The sequence below is a fragment of the Neophocaena asiaeorientalis genome, unplaced genomic scaffold, assembly GCF_003031525.2.
Source record: "Neophocaena asiaeorientalis asiaeorientalis breed wild unplaced genomic scaffold, Neophocaena_asiaeorientalis_V1.1 scaffold330, whole genome shotgun sequence".
Lineage (NCBI taxonomy): Eukaryota > Metazoa > Chordata > Mammalia > Artiodactyla > Phocoenidae > Neophocaena > Neophocaena asiaeorientalis.
The window spans coordinates 2,147,989-2,164,942 of NW_020175667.1; the positions used below are offsets into that span (position 1 = coordinate 2,147,989).

The 16,954-nt window shown below is 34.6% G+C and overlaps 1 protein-coding gene across 1 annotated transcript in view; it reads left to right on the forward strand.

Annotated features, from left to right (window-relative positions):
- ROBO2 (roundabout guidance receptor 2) overlaps positions 1-16,954 on the forward strand; it is a 570,503-nt gene that overhangs the window by 516,754 nt on the left and 36,795 nt on the right. Inside the window, exons 19-22 of the mRNA XM_024731557.1 lie at positions 1,308-1,350; positions 2,767-2,894; positions 7,956-8,237; positions 13,540-13,696. Coding sequence (XP_024587325.1) covers positions 1,308-1,350; positions 2,767-2,894; positions 7,956-8,237; positions 13,540-13,696 — 610 coding nt within the window. The remainder of the gene's footprint in view (positions 1-1,307; positions 1,351-2,766; positions 2,895-7,955; positions 8,238-13,539; positions 13,697-16,954) is intronic.

The following is a 16,954-nucleotide window of genomic DNA, read 5'->3' on the forward strand; positions in this document are numbered from 1 at the left end:
AATACGACCTTAGTTTATTAAAAATATGAATCAATTCATAAAATTTTATTTTTACTTTTGCTCACCAAATAATCACAGGAAATCTAATCAGTATCTTCCAAAGATAGGATATGTTGGATTCACATCTGTGAAATGGTATTTTTGCCTTCATCCCCAGGGATTGGTTTAGCTGATCCATACTAATTTTGGTCAAAATTGCAATTTTGCAATCCATAAACTTCTAATCACCAATTTTTTTTTCCCAATGATTTTCTAGTTAAGTAATTTTGTGGCAAAATTTGGTCGAAAATAATATGAAGTTATTTATAGACTTTTTTCCACTAATCATGAATATTCACATCTCATTGCAAAAACAATAATTTTAAATACATTTGCTGCCTTGGACCCTCTCTGCAGTATGCATCATATTACCTATCTCAGATCTGAAGCATTTTGAATTCCAAATAAATTTAGCTGCAAAGGTTTTGGATACGGGATGATGGACCCAAACTGATATTTACCTTCTTTGGCCAATCCTTGAAGCCCACTTTCATGTTGTTAGCTTTGTAGAATGGAATCTAGTGACCAGAGGGAGTGGATTCTTCAGCTGTGACCCTCTTGGATACTTCTTGATATTGCTAATAAGTTCCACAGTTTTAAAAAGGACTTAAGTTTTGTAATCATTATATACAATTGGAATATATTCAGTATCAATTATTTGAAAGTTTCATTTCTGTAAGAGTTGGCTAATGAAACAAAGCACCCAATACATTATGTATTCTCCATTCATTACAGTTCATGTCTTTGTAATTATAGTATTTCAGCTCATAGTGCTTCTTAATGTCCCTAAAAGGATCTGTGATGGGGAGGAATGTGTTGTCAATCAGTACTTTCACTTGTTTCATTAAAAGGGTATTATCTGTTTGGACTATCCTGTTTCAGTTTCAACTATGTGCATTTTGCATTATGCCCTCTGATTAGGACACCAATATGTTAACATTAAAAGTCATGATTTGATAATTCCTCGCTATTGCATGTCGATCTTCCAATACCATGTATATACCAATTGACACCCAAATAAAAATTGCCCCTTTGACTTAACCATATGTTTGGCTTGAGGAATATTTCAATGTCTTATTAAAGATGGAGCAAATGATAGCTTTGCTTTAGGCCAAACCACTGCTTCTTATTCTCTGTACAATTATGTTAATTATATTTTGTTAAAATTCCCAGAGGTTTCAGCTCTAAACTAAGGGCCAATAGGTAGTTGTTATTAATCATAATTAATATTGACTACTTGTGTATGTTTCTTTTTTTTTTTTTTACAGTTACATTTCAAAGAGGAGATGGAGGACTAATGAGCAATGGAAGGTATACTGAGGAGATTTTTTAAATTATTATTTTTAATCAGGACTGAGGAAACTCTATAGTAAGAGGCTATTATTGTAATAAACAATCACTTATAAGTGAGAATTCTAGGAGGAATTAAATGGCTTACCACAAGGTTTAATGGCCTATCTGTTGTGCACTTTAGAGGAATCAAGTCCAGATGTTTCATATCTCCCAGAGGCCCCTGAAGAAATTAGTAGTAAATATCACAAGGAATGTGTTCATTTGTTAGCAGGATGTTTATTGCATTAATTAGACATTAGCAAATGAAGTTGCTGTTGTTTAAGACTCCTTATTGGTTCTCACCAAATTGCTGTGAGTGAACAATTACACATAATCGATCACAAAGTAAATGATTCATGGATGATGAATAGGCTGTAGATTGATCAGACTGGATTCCACAACTTTGGATACTCAACTGAAATTGATTAAAGTTGATAACAAACCCATATATCCTCATCTATTTTCCCTTTGCCGATATAGAGATTGTAATTAGGCTCTGGTAATAACTTCCAATCTCCCATTTAATCAATATTTTAGCAAAAAGAGATTAGGTCTAATGAGAGCTAGTGGATGTAGCAAGAAAGCAGTTGGATCTCCTTACTGCAGTTTCCATAGAAACACATGTTTCTCTTAGGGATTGTATCACAAAGGGTCTATCAGAAAAAAAAGTACAATGACTATAGATGTTGCTGTATCTTTGTAAATATGCTAATAATCTGGAAAGTGACCAGAATCCCATCTTTTATTTTAAAGATGGGAATTCTTTATTAAATAGGATATGAAGGAAGTTTTCTGCGTAGATTATATACACATGCTGGATCAGACCACAGTGGATCTTTAAAAAAACCTTTAATATTCTCCTAATATTTTAAATTTAGAGAACCTGAAAATGTGCTATTGATGGAACAGTATAAATACTGTTCATTAATTTCCCTTAAGTTCCTTGCCTCTAATCAAGCATGAGGGCCCATATCAGGGGTTATAGCCTATAGGAGACAGATAAATATGGGAGCTGCAGGAATTAAGGAAGCAATAGTTCAAAGTCCTGGAAATGGCTGATACTGAGCAATTGTTCCCTTGAGGTGCCAGTTTATCATCAGACCTTGTTTTGGGATGCTGCTATGTTACCAGTTTCCTACCAGTTTCAGGGAAGACGACTGAATTCATTTGGGTATCAGCAGAATCCCAGGCAGCACTCTTCGGCTTCCACTGACAGGGTTGATCTATATATAGCCTAGTGAACTGCTAAAGTTCCTTAATTCTTGAGAGCCTACAGATTTTAATTTGAAAGTGAATTAAAATCTTAAATTCTTTAATCCATTTTAGTTCATGAGACTGATGTCCAAATCTCTCATTGAGTTCCATGGATTGATTTCCTTTTAATTCCTGTTTTAGCCGCCCAGGTCTTCTAAATGCTGGTGATCCCAGTTATCCATGGCTTGCTGATTCATGGCCAGCCACGAGCTTGCCAGTAAACAACAGCAATAGTGGCCCAAATGAGATTGCGAATTTTGGGCGTGGAGGTAAGTTATGTTTTTCAAAATTTTTTCATTTATTTGTTTTCTTGGCTTTCCTAGATGTTTTGAAAAAGGCATACTAAAAAGTATTTTCTTCCATAATTAAATTTAGTGATGCACATGTACATATAATGCTGTACATTTGCTAAATATTTTATTATAAAACTGTTGTATCTATTATCTTGAGTAAAACTAAGCTTTTAAGGACGTCATCACTAACGAAGAAGATAAATATTCATAATACATTTGGTTTTGGAACTATTAGTACAAGATTACTAAAATCAGGAACGATGTTGCCAAACAGGGCTTATGATTTCGAACCAGTCTTTTCACTTCTCTGATTCGCATTCAATATATATTTATTGAGCATGTCCTGTGTATCTGGCACTATAGCAGACGGTAAAAATATAATATCATATAAGGAGTAGACACTTAAGTAAGTATAACAACATGTTGACAGAGAGCTTTTCTGTAGCTCTACAACTGATAGTACCCTAAATAAAAGACAAAAAATGCTAAGTGGCTGACATGCTAAGGTCTTCAAAAGTTGGTACCAGGGTCCTCCCCATAGTTCTTTATAAGGAGACATAATTGGACCTACTATAAATAATCACCACCTTCCCCTCTCCATCTTTTCATCCAGTCACTAGGAGAGCAATGGGTTTAGAGAAAGATGGGACTAGAGAAGTCTCAGGCCCCATTGTTCAGTTCAGCCGATACATGAGTTTTTCCTTGGCAGGGGATTGTACAGACAGTAAATGGACTGGAACCGCCTTACCAGTACCCCAGATGAAAGAGCTGACCCCGGGAGTAGGAAAGTTCTATGAATGGAGTATTATTTAAGCTGATATATGAAGGAAAGGTGGGCAGTCAAGAGTGTAGAAAGTGTGTAGAGAAGAAACCTACTGTGTTTTAAGGCCCAGAAAGTAAGAGAAACGTTGACCTATTTAAGAAGCGAATTAATTTCCTAATGACTTGAGTATAGATTGCAAGGCAGAAAAAGTGGTAAGAAATATAGAAGGACAGGTAACAGAGGGCCTTCTGAGCCACACAAAGACTTTAAACTTTGGCCAAAGGATGTTCAGAAGCCACTGATGGACTTTTAGAGGAGAATGCTAGAATGCGAGTACTGTTTTAAATCATCCATCCCGCTGCTGGGTGGAGAATGGAGATAGTGTGGAAAATTTGGGTGATTAATTAGGAGAATAGTGCTGTAATCTAAGAAAGTTCATGTGAATCCACTGGAGGATTTCTACACTTCTAGGTAGAATTAATGTAGGAGACCCAGGGTTGAGCTAAACTATTCTGAGTCCATTATAAACCTCAGTGATGGATTTCACGTGTATGAGTGTGTAAACATATTGACTTAGAAGAATAGTCATGGATATTGGCATTTTCTCTTTACAAATGTAATATCAATCCAAGTTTGAATATAATTAAAATAGTGTTTCAAATAATAAAGTTACTAATTATTGCACAACTCTGCATTGTGTCAATACAAACTGAAAAAGAGGGATCTCCCTCCCATTCTCCAAATAAGATGCAGAAAATGACCAGCCCTACCTTATAGGTGTGTAATGAGAATTAAATGGATGGCTAAATATACGGGTTTAGCACAAAGCTTGACATACAATCAGTGAATGACTGGGGAGTAAATGATAGAACAGAAAGTAAATTGTATGACTCCTCAAGAGTCTTGCTTACCCTCTGTAATCCAGTACTCCCCATTTAGATTCTCACTTGCCCAGACCCTCTGATAGTGGTGGCTGCCTCCCCTAGGTGTCCAAACTCTGAGCTCTGCAATTATAGGCTACTACTTTACATTGGGTAGTTCTATGCCCAACCATCTCCTCACCAAGGAGATGCCCTGCCCTACCCACTGACTTTGAAATTCTGGTCCCAAAGCTTTTATCAATCAAGGAATAGCTGCCTGTCTTTCTTGTATTCGTATTGGAATAACACGCCATTCTATCTACATATCAAGAATTAAATGCGCGAAGATGGAGAAAGTGTTTTGGTTTTGTTTTTTTCAGTTTCTGGCAGACTACATCAACATCTAAAATGTCTCAGTCTAATTTAGCCAAAGGGTACATTTGAAGATTTTCAAGGTTTCCTTCCATTTCCACTTCATTTTCATGACATGAAAATATTTCACAGGTAGCTATCAAGGCCAAGACAAAGTTTTTGCAGGGTTTACTGTATCTCTTTTCAGTGTGATAAGTATTTTAAACATTTACTATGTACCAAAGATAGGATTTTTTGCAAATTTTATTTCCTTTGCACAATAAATGTAAGACATAGATAATTATATTTCCATCTTAGAGGTCAAGAAATTAAGGTTTATCAAGATGAAAAACTTGAGATCTATGTGTAAAATCCAGATCTAAAAGATTTTAAAGCCTAGGTTCTTTTATTTACACTGGTCTGCAGTTAAGGTGGGATTCACATGTATGATTGTATTACCATGTTCACTTAGAAGAATAATCACAGATACTGACATTTTTTCCTTCGAGAAATTATACTGGGACTTCCCTGGTGGTCCAGTGGCTAAGACTCTGTGCTTCCAATGCAGGGGGCCCGGGTTTGATCCCTGGTCAGGGAACTAGATCCCACATGCCACAACTAAGAGTTCTCATGCCGCAACTAAAGAAAAAGATCTTGCGTGCTGCAACAAAGGCCCCGCGTGCCGCAACTAAGACCTGGCACGGCCAAATAAATAAATAAACATTAAAACTCTGTTTTCTGACACCAAATATGTCAACTTTAATAACAATAAAAAAAGAATGTTATACCAATACATGTTTAAATGTAATGAAAATCGTATTTTGAATAATAAAGTTACTAATTATCACATGTCTGCATTTTGACAATACAAACTATAAAAATTCATTTAACTGTTCAGTAAGTGCTTACTCTTTGCACAATGCTAGGTGAGGAATTATGGAATTAGAGACATAAATCCCAGGTACTCCTGTCCTCAACTAATTTAAGATACAGTGAAGGGGACAGTCATTCATACAAGTAATTATTCCAGGCAAAAAGAAATAAATGCATGTGTAACCAAGGTGCTGAAAGACTGCAGAATGAAATCATGAGTAAATCCAACTGGAGGGAAATGTTTCTATAATTCATAAGCAGAGAGAGATTCTATTTCTAGAACCGTCGCTTTGTTCAGTGCAGAGTAACATTATGAAGGATTAGATTCTCGGACTATTTTTTTTCCATTTTTAAATATTTAAACACACAACAGTTCAAAAACTTGCAGTGGCTCACAATATAAATCTAAAGCTTTGGAGAACATCATAATCAAGGTGTTGGGAAGCTGGGGTCAATGCTGGAGAAACATCTATCCAGTTAATATTCATCAGTGAAAGACATGGTGGAGGAAGTAGAAACAAAACCCTAAAAACTTCCCTAGAGTGAAGGATCTACCTTCACAATCTTGATATATTATTAAGTATCAAAAGTTTTTGATAATAAAATGATACTGACCTAATGCTTTAGAATGAAATACGTTTCTTTGTCATCAAATTTTCTAATTAGTTTATAGCTAAAAACAAGAAGGGCGAGAAAGTAGTTACAAAATTCTGAATCCAAGAACAATTTACTTGCTTATACAACTTGGTGAAATATTACAAATGTGAACATGTTTAACAATCTCACTGATATGTATTTAAAATAGTCATTTAATAAAGTACGTATATACTTAATTATAAAACAGTTTGGAATTCCAGACATCAAAACCCTCAGAGAGACCTAAATTATATAGTGCATAAAATATATTATAAATGTCTTGTTACTGTTGCTAAAGAAGATCATTTTTAGCTTTTGTAAAATATAAAAGCAAATTAATATTTTACAAGAATCCTTATTTCGAGTACTGTTGGGTATCATCTCATCTAAAAGTTTTAGGATATTTTGACTATTTCAGCATTCTACTTGCGATCATAAGCTGGTTTTGGTACTGAGACAACCTGGTTCATTATTACAGTACTATAACTAGTTGAAAATTTCCCATAATGAAGAGATCAAGTGGGTTGATGACCTCATGTCCTATGAAATGTGACTTTCAGAACATACATTATTAAGGAGCATAATATAATTATATTCACTTTAACTCTGCATGATTAAAAATAGTATTAGTGTGTGTGTGTGTGTGTGTGTGTGTGTGTGTGTTTGTTTGTTTTTTCTTTTTTTAGATACTAGTATCTTTCTTCTGGGAAGGAAAGTAAGTGCTCAGGAGAGAGGTGGCAGTTCTGAAATAAAAAGCATCATGTAAAGATAATTTAGCGCACCAAAGTGATAAATGGACTGATTGATATTCAGTGTTGTTCCTAAATTTTAATTTTATACTTGCTGTGTTACAACTTGAAACTATAATTCTCCACTTCTAAGATTTGGTAGCATAAACTAAACTCGCTAATCACTCATTGCTTTTTCTATAGTTAAATCCTGCTGTATTGTGAAAATGACTTATTCATGAAAATGTTCCTTTGTTATCCAATTAAAAAAAAATTGTTACCATTAGTTACACTCCATTTCTGGAGCTGTGAAATCAACCCAGATAAACAGCAAGTTGAAACTTCAGAAGAAAGTGCCTCATAGTTTGGAGAGTATAATTTTGGACATGTTTGCATCTATTTAGCAGTTATATTCCATGTCTCTTGGGATAAAGTGGAAAAAGATGCTTTAATCCATGATTTGTAGATTCACTTTTGTTATTGCTTCAGTAAAGAGCTAACAATTTCATAGATTCTAAAACAGAATGAGCATCTGAAAGCATTTTTTAATAGTGAAATATACCAAACTTCTCATTCACGGTTGAAGAAAATGGGGGAAGGGGTGTGTTAACCAGTGAGACATGAAGGACGAGCTGTAGGCCTGCCTGTCACAAGGCTGATAGCTTGGTGATGGTTGTATATCATCTACCCTTCATTGGCTCATGAAGCCCATCTCAGCTGAAATGCAAACGTGTGGCATGATACGTTTATTTTTCATCTTCAGTCCTGATAGTTTTGGGCTTCCTGTGCATCATTAAATTGTTTCATTTCCCTATGTTCACCACAGATGTGCTGCCACCAGTTCCAGGCCAAGGGGATAAAACGGCAACGATGCTCTCAGATGGAGCCATTTATAGCAGCATTGACTTCACGACCAAAACCACTTACAACAGTTCCAGCCAAATAACACAGGCTACTCCATATGCCACTACACAGATACTGCATTCCAATAGCATACATGAATTGGCTGTTGATCTGCCTGATCCACAGTGGAAAAGCTCAATTCAGCAAAAAACAGATCTGATGGGATTTGGTTATTCTCTACCTGATCAGAACAAAGGTAACAATGGTATGTCAAGTCCTTACTTCCTGAAGAGTTATTTTCATATCATTTTTGCATGAGATAGAAATTAGTATTTGTTGTTCAGTTTAGTGATTCATCACCAGGTTCACTACCTAAACTAAAAAATATACCGGCATGTATTCAGTACCTTCCACAATCCCCACCACCACCACCGTCGTCACTATCACCACACACCAACACCAATCAGTTTCATCCTTTTAGCTCTTTTTTCAATAGTGATCAATAGTCCATCTCGACTTCCATTAGGCAGGATAGACAAAACATGCCTCCACTGTCCTATGACATCTGCTTCTGAGTTGCTAACTGCATGTTCTGCATGGGCTTGTGCTGTGAACTAATCACATGATGCCACTATGACCTCTGCCCTTTAACCCTTAGCCTTACTTTACATCCCTGACTACCGATTGGCTGAGGGATTGTCTAATAGAATGCCACACAACCAGTCACAGGATTTCAGCACCACCAGCTCTCACAACAGCTCAGAGAGGAGTGGCAGTCTCTCAGGTTGGTCTCGTCACAGTAAGGAGAAATATTTGTTTGTCACCAGCATATGACCTGTGTTCCTAACAACCATGAAGAAGTACCTGGATCACAACTCACTGTCAGACATTTATCTTTCAAATAACAATAACAGTTTATCCTAATGAAATCATGATTTGGGGGAGGGGGTAAAATTCACCATCACCCTTTATGTACTAATTGTACAAGGATGTATTCAGGGAAAAATAGTACCATTTTACTAAATACGAATTATTAAGGATCAGATGAGTTTGATCTGCCTTGAGCCCTACTTAAGAGTCCAGAGAACTTTACAATAAAAAGATCTTATAGGAAAGTCAACCCCATGGTGTGCACAGCAAAAGATGAATTCAACAAAAATGCAAATGATTTTGGCAATTGTTCATAATATTAGGAGTCTGGTGATGTGACTTCCTATCTTTGGACGATTTTTCTGAAATATTATGTAATAGTATTCTATTGAATGATATTATTTAGAGTAAGGTCCTGATACCACGCTAAACAAGAATGTTAATATGGGACATTATTCTTTACATTTAATTGCCAAAAAACCCCTAATCTTTCCTATTGATAATTCTTTTGTGCTGTAAATTTTCATATATATTCAAGATACAACAGCTGAACTAACAGTCTGTACTGCAGGTATTGTATAGCACATGTGGGGAAAAACACATTTTACTGGAAAGAAATATATACCTATCATAATGAATATCAGTGATTTTCTCTAGGCCCAAGGATCCTCATCTCTAAAATGAGGAGGTCCTAGTAGACATTCTAACTTTCAAACATAACATCTATGTGGTGTATGACTGACGACTTTATCTGCACATTTCTAGTTGATGCCATGACCTTATTTGCTTATTTTTTCATACTTATGATATACTATTTATTTCTATGAAGTTTTTTTTTAACCTCAGTTCCTTAATAAAAGATTATGGTATATTATGATATGTCACAGGCTACGAGGCATCAAAGCCATAAAGAGTTAATTCTTTTACGTCATTAGGTTAACATTTACTAAATGACTTTTCCTCAGAGATAAAACACTTTCAGTCTGAAAATGTTAATGTTCTCTCTCCCCTCCAAAATGAGCCATTTGCTCTTCTTACCTATTGGTAGAATTAGATACATTGTAGAATGCAGAAAATTTTAAACATCTGTTATGAATTTAAACTGGCTTAATTATATAGGGGAATTTTTTTGAATAACCTTATATGTCATTTGTACCGTCATTTATTTATGAGGAATCCCACAATTGTACTGAATAATTAAAAAATTAATTTTATCCTAGGCTTATTTCATTCAAGAAATGCAAAGTCTCTCTCTCTCTCTCTCTCTCTCTCTCTCTCTATATATATATATATATATATTAATCTATATATTGTAAGCCATGGATTGTTTAAGACCTTCTGTGAATTCCTTATTAAATATTCTGTATATCTTGATTACCACTGAGTTTTTAAAGTTATCTTTTGAGTAATTGTAAGCAGAACATGATTCACAATAGTGCTTACTGCTTTTCTGAATCCATTAATCTCCTGAGTGACATTTATATATATATATATATACATATATATATATATGTATATGAATTATATTAACTACTTCATCTACATTTGAATACAAAATTACTTAAATTGGTGATAGAAAGCATTCTTTAGGAGGTAAGAGTGACGTGATGATTCTCTTCTTAGTTTAGTCAAATTGAGTTTAATATTAGTTTGTTTTGTGCTTATAATCAGAGGTATGCTTCCTAAAGCTTAGATTTAAGATCAAACTTCCCTATGGATATTGGATCATATCATATTGATATTATAAGATTTTCTTAATTTGTGCACGGTGATGAAACAAATTTAAAATAATCACAGTAATAAAGAAAATTGGACATTCCTGAGTTATATGAATGAATTTCTCACCCTTTTTGAAACACTCTTATGATTTATTAAATACATAAGTTCTTAGCACTTCTCTTAAAAAGGCCAACCATTAAAAAATATAAAACACAGATTTTTTCAAAATAGTATCTGCAATCATAATTTTATATATATACATGCATATACAACACAGTGCCAGTAGTAATAACTAAATCTTTTTATATGCCAGTATTATTTTAAATAGACTATAAGTTTAATTTTAAAATGAGCTATTTTCATAATTTTTTTTACATAGAAATCATTTGTTTAGCATAAGTAAATATAAATCCAAATATTTACATTTTCAGTTGAAGAGGGACGGGTCAAATATGTTTGCAAGTCATCAAAATATGTTCCCCTAAAATATAATGCAGGCAGTTCTCACCTTAAAATGCTTTATGATCATTGGTTGCAAGTAAACAGCAACACAGTGGGTTCACTTAGATCAAGATATAGATCTCAGATAGTTTAATTTTCTTAGCTCATATCATATGCCACTATTATGCTAAGAGCCCACCTCTTTAACTCATTCTAGAGAAGACAAAGCATGTTGATTGATACTTACCAAAAGTACCCACAATGAGATGCAGAAATTTCCCCCAAAGAGGGGAAAGTAGACATTGTATGGAAAACCCTCACAAATTCCCCCTATGAATCACCTCTGCTTCCACGGCACATTTTTAAGTAAGTTGTTTGGAAGAGTTGATAATGGCTTTCCTGACCTTGGACAAGGATTTCAACAGAGCTGGGTTCAGAGCTGCTGAAATTGTAATTTCCAGTAAAGCTGCTGCATTCTAAATTGCTTGTCCTTTTACTGTGTGAATATGGACCACAAACTCAGAAAGAACCTCTGTTTTCTCATCTATAAAATGGAGATGTAAAAACTTCCCTCTTTGTGTCACTCAGTTCTGGTGGTGATCATATAACATTTCTAAAAGTGCTATAAAAAGTGAAAAAAGCATAGTACACATATAAATATACAAGGGATAAAAGAGGTACAACTAGGGAAAAGCTATGAAAAACACACGCCCAACCCATTCTTCTTTTAAGTATTGAGACATAGTTCTGATACTACCGAGAAAGATACAATCTTTTTATGATTGTTCTGATCAAGAAACAAAGAATTAAGGCTCACCTACCTTAAACACAAAAATTACAAATTCAATCAGGTTTATTATTTTTATTCTAAGAATCGGGTTATTTCTGGGATCCTCATTGGGGTAGGAGTTGAGTGTGGAGTGGCTTTGGAAACAGGTAGAATTGAGTTTGCTTTGAGATAGAGGAGATGGGAGAGTGTGATAATGACTGGCATTTATTGAACATTCTATACATTCTGAGCCCTTTATATGCCTTATCTCTTGTAATACTCAAAATAACCTCCCAAAATAGTAACTTTATATTTTTTTACATGTATGGAAATTGAGGTGATATCTATGAATAACTTGTCAAGTAGGTGAGAAACTAGTTTTCAAACCCAGAGATCCAGCTCTTATCCTCAAAGCAGAAGATACCTGTTCTCCTTTCTCTTAATACTTCTTCTGCCAAAGATAAGAAGTGAAAGGAAAGGTGAAAGCACTCAGTTTTCAGGGATGCTCTTTTAAATATGTGTGTATATGTGCACACCACCTAGTAAACAGACATAATTCCATAATTGGCAATAGTGTATATGTCCAGTTCAGTAGTTTCATCGCTTTCTGGCACTCAGACTTGTTATAATTTTCTGAATTGGCTGATGCGGGTTAGTAATTGGTAGAAGAAAAGAAATGAGGTAAACTTCAGTGATATCTCTATTGTTAGATAGCTCTGCTACAATTTGATGCTCATAACTTTTAGTTCCAGAAAGATGTAGTCCAAGGGGTCAATACCATTTTTTTTTGGAGATACAGCTATTGACTCTAGTGGGAGTGACAGAAGTTACTTAGGTTCCCCTGAAACATTTTTTGTCATTCTGCTCAAGAAGTACACATTTCTGCATCCAACTGTGGTCCACTTAGGAAGAAACTTGATGTACTTAATTTTGGCGGAGTAAAAAGTACTGCATTGAACAAATGATAAAACTATATTTTTATATGTTTTAAACTCTATTTCATTAAGCTCTGGTAATTCCAGATATGGCTTATATGCTGCCAACCTACTTTCTGCTCATGTTTTGTACATGAATTCATTTGTATTATGAGAATACTGAAACTGATTACTATATTTCCATTAATTTTCCCCATATTTGGAATTTTAAGAAATGTTATGCTTAGACATCTGAGAACTACTCTCACTATAGGCAAAAATAATTGTGCCATTCATTAGTCAGAAATTCTATAAAACATATCATTGTGAAAGATTTATAAGTATCCTCCAGATTGTAGTTGATTGATTTTTATAAGTTACTTTTGAGAGAAAACTGTTACTCGCCCGGATTAATTAAATTGAGTAAATTCTAATGGAAAAGTTTAGCCTGTATCCTTAGATACTGCATTTTCCACTGAGACAGATTATGCAAAGGAGCATTATAAACGCACTAAAATCTGACATTTGAAAGAATTTGTTATGGCCCATTATTTCATCTAACAATGAAAATGTGGAGGCAGCAAACGTGAATAAATCAATAAATTAGCTTTTGCTACCGCAGCCATGTTTTTGGTTTATTCAATTCTGCAGTTAATGCATTGTGAAAGAAACAATATCATTTTGAGTGATTTATAAAAATGTTTTTCTTATTATATCATTTCATTGTTTATAGCTTTTAACAGCTGTAACATACTGATTCTGGTGTTTTGAAAACATAAATACATCTTCCTGCCTGATATACTCTGTTTCTTATGATATTCACTATGTCTGAATAAATGTATTATTATTTTCAGGTGGGAAAGGTGGAAAAAAGAAGAAAAATAAAAACTCTTCTAAAGCACAGAAAAACAATGGATCAACCTGGGCCAATGTTCCGCTACCTCCTCCCCCAGTCCAGCCCCTTCCTGGTACAGAGCTGGAACACTATGCAGTGGAACTGCAAGAAAATGGGTAAAAATATCTCATATACCAGCAAAATGCCCAGGGCTATCCTCCTTTCTCTGTTATGCATTTTTGTCTTGATACTGTGTCGTCTTCCTGTTTTCCCTGCTGCCTTCCCAACCTGTTCATTGCTCCCCCACCCCTTTTATTGTTTGCCCCATCTATATATTTTTAGCTGATAAATACAACACAGCACATATTGAGGACGTAGAATCCTTGGCCATCAAGTGCCTTAGATTGTCTGCAATCATGATAATGCAGCCTCCATTTATAATATTGCTTGTTAGTTTGAAAGCAAGTAACCCAGAGCTCTGTGAACTAAAGAGGCACTCCTGAGAAGGGCTGAAAAGGAAATTAAAATAACCTTCTTCATCATCCCTCGCATTTCTCTAATGACTTGATGTCTGGCCATAGCAGGTCGCCCACTGTTGAGCTCCATCACAATGGGATAATTGTAGGGATCTGGCCAGTGGGTAGGACTTTAATCATCAGCTTTGATGGGAATTTAGGGGTCCGAACAATAAAGGAGGTTCAAGCCAATGCACACTCTGTAACAAAACCTTTTAAGTTAGAAAATTTCCTTTAAGAGTTTTAAGTTAAGTGACCAGCTTCCTTATTCTTTCCCAAACATCTCACAAGAATTAGTTTGCTTTCCTCTGTTAGTTTAAGTGTTAATTGATTTTGAAGTAGAAAGACATTGATACTGTTTATTTTTTAATCCAAAAAAAATAGCTAGTCAGAAGAAACATAGTCTCTTTTTCTATTTTAATAATTCTAAGTGCTCTGTCTTCCTCACAATTTGCTTTTGACTGAAACTGAAAAATGCAGAATAGAGGCAGATTTTTATTCCAAGTTTTCCTTTATTTAGAAGTATTTAGGTATTAAAATATCTCAGTTTATTTAAATAATGGTTTTATTTCCTATCTTGTTTTACATAAAGATCACATGCACATGCTTATAATTTTTCTCCATCTCCTTTTTTCTTACATAACTGCTGTCTTTGAGGTCTCCAGATTAATTTTCCTAACTAGAACTTTCTTTATCACATTTGCTTCCGAAAAAAGATTCCATTTGCTTTTTCTTACAGTTACCTAATATATATACACATATACTCTATATATTCATTATATACACAGATAGATAGATAGATGGGCATGCATATATATAAATAAGCATACCTCCATATTTTTTCTCTATATCTTTCTTTCCCTCCAAAGGGCTTCATTTGCTTTTGTGAGATTGTAGTTCCCATATATATGCATGTCATTTTTATTGTACTTTTGTTAAAACGTTCACACCTGAAATGGGAAGTTAAAAGTATACCTTCTTTCTCTGACTTTTTTAAAAACAAAATTTTGCCCATGATCTTATGTAATACATATCAATAATAAAATATGTTAGTGTCACACAATTCCTAGGCAGGGAAGCAGGGAACAGCGGTGTGTATTTCACAAGAAAATATTATTACAGGGCTTAGAAAAATGCATTTTAAAGGCTGTAATTAGAAAATAAGAAAATAGAACTTGTAAACTGGGGAGAGAAAAGTAGTGTTGTTAAACATTTATAAACATAAAGTCTTGAACTCAGTGTAAATATTGTAGGTAATTTGGAATCTTGATTAGCAGATTTGAGATGACGATGAGTTTGTCCATCTCTTGTTCTTTTTAATATTTTTGTATTTTCTAATGTGAAAACCTTATAATACTGAAAAAAGATTTTTAAATATTTTCTATATACTCTGCTCTTCATGATATTAACTTTGAGCTTTTTTTTTTTTTTTTTTTTTTTTTTTTTTTTTTATCAGCGGTCATAGCTCACGGGCCCAGCTGCTCCGCGACATGTGGGATCTTCCCGGACCGGGGCGCGAACCCGCGTCCCCTGCATCGGCAGGCGGACTCTCAACCACTGCGCCACCAAGGAAGCCCTAACTTTGAGCTTTTATAGAATAGTTTATATGCCTTGATTTGAAACTTATGCAAATTTAAAGTTTTCTTGAAATAGAAACAACAAAAAAACTTTAGAAGTCACCTGTTTTTAATAATTTTTATTTCTAACAAATAAGGATTCAGCAATTGTACTTCTTATGGTGATATGTAGATTTTGCTTTTGTTGTTTTAGTATATCATAATAGAGACCTTATTCAACATACATTATTTTTTTTTAAGTACATAAGAACTGTTAAGCCCAGTGCCAGAAAGGAAAGCAAAAGAGATGAAAGAAACAAAAACACAATTAATAAGGAGGATGTGATCCCTGATTTAGGAAACTCACAGAATTCAGAGGTAGAGACCAGAAACCACACACACACACACACACACACACACACACACACACACACACACACACTATTTTGTATGGCGAGCCCTAGCTAAGCAATGTGTACAAAATAATAACTTGCATACAGAAAGGGATAACCATGTATGCCAGATAAGGCTGGGGCAAGCCTATAGAAGTTGAGTTTTGACGTGAATCTTGAATCACTTATTCACAAATAATAGTACCCAGTGTTGGGTGTCTATTGGGTGCCAGGCTCTGAGCCAGAAGCAAAAAGGACAAAGATAATGAGAAGTAGTCCCTAACATAAAGTAATCTCCACATCAGAATAGATTTCTAACCAATGAGTACAACAAAATATTACTAATGTCACTATTTGCCGTGCAGATGGAGAGAAATTTTCTTAGCCAAAGGCATAAAATAGAAATAAAATGAAAGATGAGGAAAAAAAGGAATAGTTCCATTAGTTTTCCTTTAGTACTTCCTACTCTTCCTTTGAAACCCCACCCTATTCTAGTTAAGGTTACTTACCTTTCCTTTATTTGTCATTATTCCTTAAACTTACTTATCTATTGTAATACTCATCACATTGCATTCTAGTTGCTTGTCTATGTCTTTCTGCCATATGAGGTTTGTTGAGCTTGAAACATGCACAGGATAGAAGATAATTTGAGAAGGTGTCGTGAGGCCAGTTGTGAAGTCTTGTATGTCTTAGAGGAATTCTGATCTTTGGGTATAGAAGATGGATTGGAGGACATGAGGCTAGGGCAGGTAGATAATGTATGGGATTTTGCAGCAGAATGGCCAATACCATGAAAATGATAAGAGAATAAAATAAGGCAATGGCAGCGGGATGGAGAGAGAGGGATAGATTTTAGAAATGTATCTAGCCCAGAATAATCACAATCTTGAAAAGATTGTCTTTTGCTTTTTATTACAATGTTTAATATTGTTTCTAAGAGCTTAGATATCATCAATTTTCTTTCTTGGCCT